The 13,199-nt window shown below is 45.5% G+C and overlaps 1 protein-coding gene across 4 annotated transcripts in view; it reads left to right on the top strand.

Annotated features, from left to right (window-relative positions):
- The window catches only part of CHD1 (chromodomain helicase DNA binding protein 1), a 127,940-nt gene that overhangs the window by 29,898 nt on the left and 84,843 nt on the right, over window positions 1-13,199 (top strand). For all 4 annotated transcript variants that reach the window (XR_005747856.1, XM_040342737.1, XM_040342747.1 and 1 more), the window contains 3 exons: window positions 2,389-2,642; window positions 6,528-6,753; window positions 8,612-8,712. Coding sequence is in view for 3 of the 4 variants with exons in the window: in XM_040342737.1 (XP_040198671.1) it covers window positions 2,389-2,642; window positions 6,528-6,753; window positions 8,612-8,712 (581 nt within the window). In the remaining variant the exon portion in view is untranslated. The remainder of the gene's footprint in view (window positions 1-2,388; window positions 2,643-6,527; window positions 6,754-8,611; window positions 8,713-13,199) is intronic.

The following is a 13,199-nucleotide window of genomic DNA, read 5'->3' as shown; positions in this document are numbered from 1 at the left end:
ACGGATCACCTGTCCAATCCTGTTCAGACTGGGGGAGGCACATGGAGCCAATCGTGCTGCAGTGCAACAAACGGAAGGAGATAAGAGTGACAAAAAGATGGGCTCATCTTTTTGCTGCTTCTTTCATCCTTCAGTCGAAGATATGCAGCACAGAAAGATCATGTCTCTGGCCCTGCCAGACAGATGTGCTGTGTGACAAATGTTGTATCTCTCAGGACTGGATAGAAGTACAAATCTTTTGGCAGGAACTTTTCATGTGTTTCACGATGCTTGTAGTTGAATTTTTCTTTTTTATATTGCTGCTGCCAGTCTATACAGACCAGCCTTATTTGCTTTAGTAAAAAATGAAAAAAGGTAATGCCGAGCTCCAGATTCCAATACTGTAGCTGCTGACTTTTAATATTGGGACACTTATCTGTCCGAATCCAGTGGTGTCTTCACCCGAGCCAATTTTTCTATTGGCTCTTGGGTGCTGCTGCCACTATCTCGGCTAATGCAGACCAGCAACAAAGCCTTGTGGCTTCACAGCCGGTTCCCTACTGCAGTGTTTTTCAACTCCAGTCCTCAACGCACACCAACAGGTCATGTTTTCAGGCTTTCCATTATTTTGCACAGGTGATTTGATCAGTTTCACTGCCTTAGTAATCACCACAGCCGTTTCATCTAAAGGAAATCCTGAAAACATGACCTATTGGTGTGCCTTGAGGACTGGAGTTGAAAAACACTGCCCTACTGCACATGCGTGAAGCGCACTGCACTTTATGAATGGCCCGACGGCGGATGAGTTCACCATGGTGAAGTCAGCTGGAAACGGAAGCTCCCACCTGAAAGGTGCCGAATGTGACAGCAGAGGGGAGGAGGAGGAAAATAAGTGGAAATTTTTCTTTTCTTTTGGGTTGAGCTCCACTTTAAGATATCTGTATCTCAAGTTTACACCGAGAACTCAATGAGTAAGAGGTATAGCTCAATAACCTACTTGGCTGCCCTGTTTGTATAGGGAACCTATGAAGTTAAAGTCCTAAAGAAATTTACTTCTACAATGCTACCTTTAGTGCATTCCCTGTAAAATGTTTTTTTTGCAAAATAAATATTTATGTTGGTAGGTAAAATTCAACATTAGTTGAACTAGAACACAGAAAAGCTTAAACAGTTGACCCAAAATTAGTTCCCACCCCCTTCCTCATCTTCTTACGCCACCTGGTTGGCACTAAATTGTTTGGACAAAGATTCAGGAACCCTTTTTTTCTTTTTGTCCTAATTACCTCCATTTCTCCTCCAGCCTTTCTGTAATGCCAAAAAAAAAAAAAAAAAAAAAAAACTTGATAATTCTCTGATGAAAGCAGTTATTTCCTAAACAGCTGGGAGTGCTTACTTCCATCAGAGCCTAATCTCATGAGTGTTTTACCTTGTGATGCAAACATTTTATTTTGATTCTGTCCTGTTGGAGGAGGTTTTTGAGGTGAACATGACAGAATATTGGTGTGGATTCTGAAAGAATAGAACTAAAGTAAAAAAAAACTTCTGTTCTGACACCCACAAGGTCCCTCACCGGCATCTCCTCCCCCCCCCCCCCCCCCAGAGTTGCTTGACTGTCTTGGATTGGTTGGCGAATGTCACTCACGCACATGTGTGAGTGCAATGATCTCCGCACACAGGCACTGCGCCAAATTGAAAATTGAGCTGCGCAAAGTACATTTTACAGAGAAATGGGACCGGTCAGGTAAGTATATTTGCAGAAGAACCTCCCCGTTCTCAACTATAGTTCTATGTTAAGGTGGACCACAGTTAATGTATTTTTTTTTTTTTATAACTCAGAGATGTCAGTTGAACTCTGGTGGTATGCATGTGTACAACTGGGAAGAACATATGCTGGCAGTATTCCATCTTTCATTTTGGATAGAGTAAGGGAGGGTTATAACCCTTGTTTTATTTTTTGCATCTGTGCCCCACTTGGGAGATTTACCTTCACTTCCTGTCCCATAGCTAAAACAGGAAGTGAGGAAATCCCTGCAAATTAAGCGAATTCCTTGGGGACCCCAGGCCACTAGAACTAGTGTCCCCATTGGAAGATTTCCTGTGAATTACTTTTTTGTGACAACCCAAAACTTGGGCTTTTACTTTAAATGATAATGGTAAAAGGGACAAATGGAGATGGTGAATCTCCCCAATGGGACACAGACATCACTACAAACTGATGGATGTTTCAATCCTTCTCCACTTAATCCAAAATCTAAAGAAAAAAAAAACAAGAGAAAGGACAAGTCAAAGTGGGTTTTTCAGATAATTAGGATGGTTTAGTTTAAACAATCTGCATAGTCTTGCCATTTATTTATTTTTTCTCTGTTCATTTATCCTATTGGCTATAAAGTATTATGTATTTGTTTTTAGGGCCAAAGTTAAAAATGGGAAGAAGATTATTGGTCCAAAACAAGATGAAGATTCCTCAGATGATGATGATGACTATGATAAGCGAGCATCTAGGCGACAGGCCACTGTAAATGTCAGTTATAAGGAAGATGAGGAGATGAAAACAGACTCTGATGACTTGTTAGAAGTATGTGGAGAAGATGTTCCTCAACCAGAAGAAGATGAGTTTGAAACAATTGAAAGGGTGATGGACGCTCGTTTTGGGCGAAAAGGAGGTAAAATGGCTTTAGACCATTAAAAGTGTATTTTCAGTCTTTCTTGATGGTGTTAAACACTTTCTCCCACTCCTGTTTTACCTTCTGCATGTTCTGATGGCACATCTCTACTGTGGAGGAACAATGTAGCAATATGTGAGAGGAGGCTGAGACTGTAATCCTCACTAGGAAGTGTCAAGCTTCAGCTTTGGGGCTCCTGAGCTGTAGTGTAGACTAAAACTGGTGTTTTTTGAGCTGCATATTTCCCTGACTTTTTTGTGGTCGTTGGTGGGTGCTTTTAGAATTTAAAATTGTATCCAGGGCCTGCAGTGTCCAGTTGATAAAATGCTATACTTTCAATTGTTACTAAACTGTTAACCACTTAAGCCCCATGGCACTGCAGGCTTTGACAATTGCGCGGTCGTACATTGCACCCAAACAAAATTGACGTAATTTTTTTCCCATTAATAGCTCTCTTTTGGGGGTATTTGATCACTTCTGCAGGTTTTTATTTTTTGCGTTCTAAACAAAAGCGACAATTTTGAAAAATAAAAGCAATATTTTTTACTTTTTGCTATAATTATCCCTAAAAAATATATAAAACAATTTTTTTTCCTCAGTTTAGGCCGGTGCATATTCCTCTACATATTTGTGGTAAAAAAAGTTGCAATAAGCGTTTTGGTTTGTTCAAAAGTTATAGCGTCTACAAAATTGGGGATAGTTTTTTTATGGCTTTTTTTTTTTTTTTACTAGTAATGGCGGCGATATAGTGTGTGTGATAGATAGATATAGATATAGATATAGATATAGATATAGATATAGATATATATAGTGTGTGTGTGGTTCTCAAAAAATTAGCATATTGTGATAAAGTTCATTATTTTCTGTAATGTACTGATAAACATTAGACTTTCATATATTTTAGATTCATTACACACAACTGAAGTAGTTCAAGCCTTTTTATTGTTTTAATATTGATGATTTTGGCATACAGCTCATGAAAACCCCAAATTCCTATCTCAAAAAATTAGCATATCATGAAAAGGTTCTCTAAACGAGCTCTTAACCTAATCATCTGAATCAACTAATTAACTCTAAACACCTGCAAAAGATTCCTGAGGCTTTTAAAAACTCCCAGCCTGGTTCATTACTCCAAACCGCAATCATGGGTAAGACTGCCGACCTGACTGCTGTCCAGAAGGCCATCATTGACACTTTCAAGCAAGAGGGTAAGACACAGAAATTTCTGAACGAATAGGCTGTTCCCAGAGTGCTGTATCAAGGCACCTCAGTGGGAAGTCTGTGGGAAGGAAAAGTGTGGCAGAAAACGCTGCACAACGAGAAGAGGTGACCGGACCCTGAGGAAGATTGTGGAGAAGGACCGATTCCAGACCTTGGGGGACCTGCAGAAGCAGTGGACTGAGTCTGGAGTAGAAACATCCAGAGCCACCGTGTACAGGCGTGTGCAGGAAATGGGCTACAGGTCCCGCATTCCCCAGGTCAAGCCACTTTGGGCTACAGAGAAGCAACACTGGACTGTTGCTCAGTGGTCCAAAGTACTTTTTTCGGATGAAAGCAAATTTTGCATGTCATTCGGTAATCAAGATGCCAGAGTCTGGAGGAAGACTGGGGAGAGGGAAATGCCAAAATGCCTGAAGTCCAGTGTCAAGTACCCACAGTCAGTGATGTTCTGGGGTGCCATGTCAGCTGCTGGTGTTGGTCCACTGTGTTTTATCAAGGGCAGGGTGAATGCAGCTAGCTATCAGGAGATTTTGGAGCACTTCATGCTTCCATCTGCTGAAAAGCTTTATGGAGATGAAGATTTCATTTTTCGGCACAACCTGGCACCTGCTCACAGTGCCAAAACCACTGGTAAATGGTTTACTGACCATGGTATTACTGTGCTCAATTGGCCTGCCAACTCTCCTGACCTGAACCCCATAGAGAATCTGTGGGATATTGGGAAGAGAAAGTTGAGAGACGCAAGACCCAACACTCTGGATGAGCTTAAGGCCGCTACCGAAGCATCCTGGGCCTCCATAACACCTCAGCAGTGCCACAGGCTGATTGCCTCCATGCCACGCCGCATTGAAGCAGTCATTTCTGCAAAAGGATTCCCGACCAAGTATTGAGTGCATAACTGAACAGAATTATTTGAAGGTTGACTTTTTTTTTTATTAAAAACACTTTTCTTTTATTGGTCGGATGAAATACGCTAATTTTTTGAGATAGGAATTTGGGGTTTTCATGAGCTGTATGCCAAAATCATCAATATTAAAACAATAAAAAGGCTTGAACTACTTCAGTTGTGTGTAATGAATCTAAAATATATGAAAGTCTAATGTTTATCAGTACATTACAGAAAATAATGAACTTTATCACAATATGCAAATTTTTTGAGAACCACCTGTATATTTTATTGTGACTGCGACATTATGGCAGACACATCGGACACTTTTTGGCGCTATTTTGGCACCATTCACATAGCGATCAGTGCTATAATTCACTGATTGCTGTGTAAATGTGACTGGCAGTGAAGGGGTTAACCAGTAGGGGACGCTGAAGGGGTTAAGCGTGTCCGAGGGATGGGCTACTTGTGACACGACACTGATCACCGATTACAGCTCTAGGCAGAATGGGGAAATGCTTGTTTACATCGGCATTTCCCCGTTCTTCCTCTCCCTGAGACGATCGCGGGACTCCCGGCGGACATAGAGTCCGCGGGACCTTCGGTCACGTGGCGTGCACCCACAATGCCGCGTCAAAGGGGATGTACCTGTATGCCCAGCCGAACCATTGTGCCACCGTGTGCGCTGGTTGGCAAGTGGTTAAAGTGTTACTAAAACCAGGACCCTGCATTCACTATATCTGGTCTCCCACAGCAGACAGAACCTGGAAATGCAATAGTTTTAGTAAATATTATACTGCTAAATACCCTTTCTCATCGACAGAGCAGTCTTGTGATTTCTATCAGCGTCTGGTTAAAGCTTGTAGGAGTCTTTATTCTCCCATGATTGTCCAATGAGGCTGCAGTACCCCTGACTGGACCTCTGTTTAGACCTCTGTCTAGAAAGCGCTGATAGGCCCTGTACTGATGACATTTTCTCTCTCAAGAGAAAAAAAATAACTCTAGCAATGCCCACCAAACTGAGCATGTGACAGCTGTCCCCCAAGGCTCTGTTCTATCAGGAGATGTTTTTTGAGACGGTGGAAGAGGGGGAGGATCAGAGTAGAAAGGATCAAACAGCCTTTTTTACACAATGCACAGGATTAACACCTTTAGTTCCTCAGTAAGTATAACATGCATGCTTTACTGCATATACAGACAGATTTTCCTGTTGTGGGTTTAGTAACACCGTAACATTTTAATTTAGCATTCTAAATTGTAGAAATAAGTGATTATGCTTCTCATATGGGTTTGAGTTATTTTGTTGTGAATTTCTCTGTATGACAAAAATAGCACATGTAAAAGGTAAAGGTGCAAGAGGATTTCTACCCTCGCCTATATTCCCAGAGCGCTATAGGTTACACAAGTAAACCGTACAGGAGTATCGGCCTGCTTTTTTAGGCTTTTTACAATGGGCCAACCAGAGTCTAGAAAACATGTGAAAAAAGACCAACTCCACTAGTTGATTCCGCAGTATTTCTAGTTTTATTTTGACCTAACTGAAGAAAATATTTCATTTTAAAAATGTATCCTGATGAGGATCACCTGTGGAGTTAAGGAAGCAGAGCCTGAATATGTAATGGGCAAATACTGCTATCCTCTTGTGCTTACACTACGCTTGTCAAACTTCCCTTTGCAAATGTGTTTGTTTTTATGTTTTTGGTAAGCCGGTAATACTGAAATCAGGTGTTGCAATTATTTTCAAATGGTGTGTAACTCTTTTTATATCTACTTCACAGTTACTGGTGGTACTACAACCATTTATGCAATAGAAGCTGATGGTGATCCCAATACTGGTTTTGAAAAGACAAAAGAGCCTGGCGAAGGCCAGTATTTAATTAAATGGAAAAATTGGTCTCATATTCACAATACATGGGAAACTGAAGACACACTAAAGCAGCAAAATGTAAAAGGAATGAAAAAGATGGAGAACTACAAGAAAAAAGAGCAGGAAACCAAGAAATGGTATTGGCCTTAAACAATTTCTAACTTTTTTTTTTTTATTCAAGGTTATTTAAAGGGGAATTCCAGTCTAAAACTAAAATCTGTAAATCTACTTGCAAGCACAATCTAAAATTAACCTATCTAGCCCTTTTAAAGCAAAATTAGCTATCTATGCCTTTTTCTAAAACAAATTTGATTCTATGCTGAGCTGTCAGCGGTGGTTTCTCTGTGTAGGCGTGTGCAGATGAGGCAGCGACAACGGAAACCCGATAGTAAGTCTATGGGTGATGTCAGTTCCCAGACAATTTCACAGCCGTTGGCTGGGTCCTGCACAGAGCTTCCACCTCTGTAGACTGGATCAGCTTCCGACAAGGTATGTATAGCGAGTTTTGCTTTACAGGGTTAGATAGGTTTGTCTTAGATTATGCCTGCAAGTAGATTTAAACTCATTGCACTAAACCACAGTGCAGGTTTCTTCCTTGAAGTGCATAAGGATTAGTGCAAGGTAGTTCCTAATGTATTATAGGCACACAGAACAATGTAGCCATATTGGACTCATTCTGCTTGCTTTGTCATTACAATAAAACCGTTAATAAACGGTTACACAAAAGTCAAACTTGGTTAGGTGTAAATGGAACAGATTCAGCATGCTTTCACAGTTAAAATGGTTGTAAACCTCCGACATGAAAGATGAAGACAGCACATTATCTATACTGTGCACTTGTCTTTTCTCCAAAGTGTCATTTCTCTCTGCTGCCTTGTTCTTTTGATATGGTAGCTTTCCCTGACACCAGAGTTAAATAGGTGACTGGGAGGGAGCTGAAGTATGCAGCCAGTGATGCTTATTCACAACTGTGATTTTTCCACTACTGTGTGTAAGGATGTGTCCCTTCCCTCCAATTAAGACTCGGAGCTGTTGGCTCTGTGAAAGTGGTTGTAACCTCAGTACAACCACTTTCACCTACAGGTAAGCCTATATTAAGGCTTACCTGTAGGTGCTGGAAATATCTCCTAAACCTACATGGTTTAGGAGATATTTACAATGTCCTGTACTCTGCTGTATTCGACGCATGCACACTTTAGAAAGGGCACGATTTGCTGTCGCTAAATGGGTCATGCCGTGACTGGTGGCTCCCGCGAGTGACGTCCAGTCACAGAGCTGGAGTCCGCGGCCCCAGAAGGAAGAGGGTTCAAGAATGGACGCTTCCTGCACACGGAACAGCGGTGACATCGTAGGCTTTGGTTTCAGGTAAGTGACACATAATGGGCTACTATGTGATGCATAGTAGCCCATTATGCTTTACCTTTGCAGGGAAATAAAGAGGAAGGAAAACCCATCAGGGTTTACTTCCTCTTGAAGACTTCAGATGCCGCTCCCTGCGACTAGATCTAAGAAGAAATTCTTTCATCCTTGTGCTTCCAGAATGATCTGTAGAAGAAATGGCTACAGATACACAGCTACAACTTATACAAAGGTGAAACAAATCCTCCTACATATCAATTTATGCTGGTTACTTCACTGGGTTATATGTACAGGTTTACAACCACTTTAAATAGAAGTTAATAGCCATACCTATTTTCTGTGTATACATTGAGATTCTGTCATTGGAGGGAAAACTGCTGAAGAGGCAAAGTACAGTCATTAAGGGGTGCCTGCACATAACTGCAGCAGACTCTCAAACCTTCCCTTAACAGCCAAAGGGGTGGATACGTTTTGGCGTTCTCATAAAGTGCAAAAGCTTTGACTATAAGCAACCTGAGATTTGGCTAAGACACCTATGAAGGTCTGGCACTTTAAGGTGCCCACACATATCTGCAGCAGTTTGCCTACCCCTTTTTTAACCCATTTAATTCTAACTTTCCTTTTGTAATTCTAAAGGCTAAAAGCAGCATCACCTGAAGATATTGAGTATTTAAATTGTCAACAAGAACTTACTGATGACCTTCACAAACAGTATCAGATTGTGGAAAGAATCATAGGTAAGGGTTTTTTTTTTTTTTTTCCATTTGCAATGTATGTGAAATGGCATACTTGATTGAGGGGTGTTTTTGATCATAAAAATACACACACACACACACAATATAAAAAAATACACACACCCCTGTAAAAATGCCAGTTTTTTTTAAATGTGAAGACCTCAGACCAAGATAAAGCACTTCATGTTTTTTCTAACTTTTTAACGTGACCTATAATCTGTGAAATTCAATTAAAAACCAACTGAATAAAACTCAGCGGGAGCTGATCGGCGGACTCTTGTCCACCAGCACCCACCGGGTACTTGGGTACAAAGGGAGAACGGCATATGTAAACAAGGCAGATCGCCGTTCTGTCAGTACAGATCCCTGTGTCTCTGCAAACAGGGGCACCGATCCATACCTTCCCCTAGTACAGTGTCAGCACAGTAACCGTGCATATTTCTCTTTCGTTCATAGACGGACACAGCCTTCATTGACCTTAGGGTTATGCTTCTTCCTACCAGGAGATTTAGGCAGAATTCTACAGCACTTAAGGTGTTAAAAACTTTCCTTCATGCCGCTCCTCCCAGGGGGCGTGGCTCCCCCAGGCATAACCCACACCCTGCTTTAGCAGCCTCAGTTTGTTTTCTGCCTAACGACTGGAGGTCAAGGCTCTCTCTGGAGTTCCTGGACTCTGGAGTTTTTTTCTGGCGATTTTTCTCGCTTTTTTATTATTTTGTTCCTGCATTTTGAATCCTGCGATTCTTCTATCAACAGCCGACTGGGTGACAGGCTGGGTCCTCGACCCTTGTAGTCCCCCCATGTTCGGCCTTCGAGCGTGTGCCGGCCCTCAGCTCAGCTTTGGGACGTCCACGACAGGCCCCATTGCTCCAGGGGCGGCCGGGGAACTTCGGTTCTAGGGCACACATATGACCGGTCTCTATGGCTTTGTCGCAGTGTGTCTGGCCGACAGCCATGCCGTTTACGGACGTTGGTTCTGTCTGGGATACCTCCAGCCGGGTAGTCGCAGGACAGGTAAGTAGTGGCCCCTTACTCAGGTAAGTGGTCTGGCTGGTGGTTTCCCTGGGGAGGTCGACTGAGGGTCCGCCCTGCTTTCCTCTCTCCCCTTCCTCTCCCTCCTTCCCCTGACTGGGTAGTGGCTGTGAAGGGGGGCCTCCTGGGTTTTCTTTGTTACCAGCGGAGCCCGTGTGTTGTTAGGGGGACTGTGTTGTTACTCTGGGGTGTGCTGCTGTGTTCTATGAGGTAATTTTTACCTCAGACAGCGGCCATCTTGGAAATCTCCTTGGTAACGCTGTGATTCTTTTCTGAGGTGACAAAGCACAGCCAGTGCTGCTGTGTTCTATGAGGTAATTTTTACCTCAGACAGCGGCCGTCTTGGAAATCTCCTTGGTAACGCTGTGATTCTTTTCTAAATGTGACAGACAAAGCACAGCCAGTGCTGCTGTGTTCTATGAGGTAATTTTTACCTCAGATGGTGGCCATCTTGGAAATCTCCTTGGTAACGATGTGATTCTTCCCTGAGATGACTCATCACAGCCTCTGGTCTCTCTTACCAGTTTTTAACAAGCACATCAGAGCACACCTGAGGTTTTTTCAGCTCCCTCTGCAGCTGGGTGGGGTGGTGAATACCGGGGCCCCCATGCTCTGCAATAGCAGCAAGGAGGTGACCAGTGGGTTTTTTTTTGTCCTGCCTTGCAGGGTGGGTGACTCAGCGCTGACACTATGGAACTCAAGCTATGCCTGAGTTAACCCTTAATGCCCCTTCCCCTGCCACATCTGTTATGTTGGCTGTACTGGGTTTCTTGCCAGTTTTGAAGCAGCTGGTGCCCGGATGGGGGGTAAAAAAGCGCCCCCTCCCTGAGCCTGCTTCTGGGGATGACACAGAATCGCTGTTTTTTTCTGGTTCTGTTATGTCAGAGGCTGCGGGTTTAACCCTTATGGATAGTGAGGATGACTCTGCTGCAGTCAGTTGCTGGCAAGAATTTGTTGGAGCTCTTGTTTCTGCGGTGCGTGAGACTCTAAAAATTGAGGATGTGGCGGAGACACCTCCGTGTCAGTACCAGCACACTACCACGCACCGCTGAAGTGTTTCCTTGTGTTCCTTATTTGGTCAATATGTTATACAAGGAATGGGATGCACCGCAAAAAGTTTGTCAAAAAACTTTGCAACCTGTTACCCCCTTGAGGGGGGCTTTAAAAAAAAAAAAAAAAAGTAGGTCTCTCCTCCGCCAGTGGACCCAGACTGCGCATGGCCACCACGTTGCCTGTGGAAGGGGCTCCTGCATTTCAGGATCCCGCTGATAGGAGAGTGGAGGCCGTGGCCCGCTCCCTATTCACGGTGGTGGGTTCGGCGGTGAGGCCGGCTCTGGCCGGGGCCCTGGTCAGGCCCCGACTTAAAGGGCGAAGCTCCTGCTGCAGGAGCTGGAAGAAGGACCTCTAAGGTGGCCTTGGTGATGGCCGTTAAGGGTGAACGGTCCTTTTGGGTCTTCCCTGACTGGCATCATTGAGGATGCCACGGGTGGTAAGCGCATGCTGTTCCCACAGTCTGGGAAGGGCTCTCGCCCTGTACAAGGACCCTCCTTGCCTACCTCCGAGCGTTTTTTCGCTCGCCCTGTGCGGTGGGGGTAGGTCTACATGGTGCTTGAATCCCCGCTGCGGGGTAGCAGCGCACCTGATACCGCATGCCTAACAAGTCTGCGGACATACCTGCTTCCGCCTGAAGGTCTGCTCCCGCCCGTGTCTCGGGTGGGAGACTGGCTTCGCATTGCGAAGTGTTTTCCTTGGGGTACAAGATTGAGTTTCTCTCTTGTCTGCCAAACAGGTTTTTTCCCTCCGGCTTCTGGCCTCTTCCGGTTCGCCGGTTGACTCCGTCGGGGGCTGTCCAGGATCTTCTGGTCAGGAGAGTGATTGTGCCAGTTCCCTCGTTGGAACGGTCTCGGGGTTTTACTCCATTCTGTTTGTGTCCCCACGGAGGATGGGGCCCGGTCGATCCTGGGCCTCAAGTCCCTCGTTTTGTTTTGTCAAGGTGGTGTCGATTCGCTTGGTAATAGCGGCACTTCATCAGGGGGATTTTCTGGCATCCTTGGATGTCATGAACGTGTACCTGCATATCCTCAAACCACCGGAGATTCTGTGCTTTGCGGTCGGGGGGGGGGCCATTTTCAATGGTGTCCTTCCCATTCGGCGGGTTTTCGCCAAGGTGCTCATCCCGATACTGGCCCGGCTGTGACAGCGGGGGTTTGTTATCATGGGATGTCTGGACGACATTCTCCTACGAGCTTCTTCGAGCTCTGCATTGGTAGAGCCGTGCCTATCACGTGTCAGGCTCTCCGAGTGTTCGGCTGGTTTCTGGATTGTCCTGAAATCAGGGTTGATTCCGTCTCAGGGATACCTGGGACTGGTCCTGGATTCCTCCGGGGCGGGAGTGTTTTTCTCCTAGCGGAAAAACTTCAGACTCTGCTATCTGCTGTGCAGCATTTGCCGACCCAGAAGCGGTCATCTCTGCGATTCTGCAGGAAGGTTCTGGGTCAGTTGGTAGCCTCTTTCGAGGCGGTTCCGTATTCCCAATTCCACGCCAGGGTACTACGGAGGGAACTGCTGTCATGATGGGACTAGCTTCCGTCATCTCTGGATTACCAGATTCAGTTTAGTCATCTGATCATGTCTCCCCTGGTGTGGTGGCTGGCGTTTCCGGTGCTTCGGGCCGGAAAGTCTTTTTTCTGCAGGCCACTGGACAGTGGTCACGACGGATGCCAGCCTCTCCGGTTGGGGAGGGGTGCTTGGGGCACCCAGTCAGCCCAGGGGCACTGAACTCAGGTGGAGTCCTGCTTACTGATCAACGTTCTGGAGCTCCGAGCAATCAAGCTTTGCCTTGCCAGGTGGTCCCTGGATCTACAGGCCTGACCGGTCAGGATCCTGTCCGATAACACCACGTCCGTGGCGTAGGTTGATCATCAGGGAGGCACACGGAGTTCTGTTGCAGCGACGGGGGTCGCGCGCATCCTTTCGGTGGGCCAAAGGGTCCGTTCCGGCTCTATCGGCTGGGTACATTCCGGGAATACGGAATTGGCTAGCCGACTACCTAAGTCGCACTGCACTGGGCCAAGGAGAGTGGTCTCTCCACCCGCAGGTGTTTCGGGGTCTGTGCCGAAAGTGGGGCACTCTGGACGTGGACCTTCTAGCGTCCCGTCTCTATCGGTAGGTGCCACGGTTCGTGGCCAGGTTTAAGGACCCGTGGGCGGACGCGTCAGGCGCGTTGGTGGCTCCTTGGGGTCGCTGTCGCCTACTTTACACCTTCCCTCCTCGGAAGCTTCTTCCTCGCCTGCTGCGCAGAGTAGAAGCTGTAGGGATTCTATCGGTCCTGATTGCCCCAGATTGGCAGCGTCGCTTCTGGTACGCGGACCAGGTGCGTCTGCTGGCAGACGCCCCCTAGCGTCTTCCCCTGGGAATTGATTTTCTGTTACAGGGTCCGATCTTCCACCCTGTTTCAC

The sequence above is a fragment of the Rana temporaria genome, chromosome 1 (genome assembly GCF_905171775.1).
Source record: "Rana temporaria chromosome 1, aRanTem1.1, whole genome shotgun sequence".
NCBI lineage: Eukaryota > Metazoa > Chordata > Amphibia > Anura > Ranidae > Rana > Rana temporaria.
The sequence above is the reverse complement of the archived record's forward strand: the minus strand, read 5'-3'. Positions and strand labels throughout refer to the sequence as shown.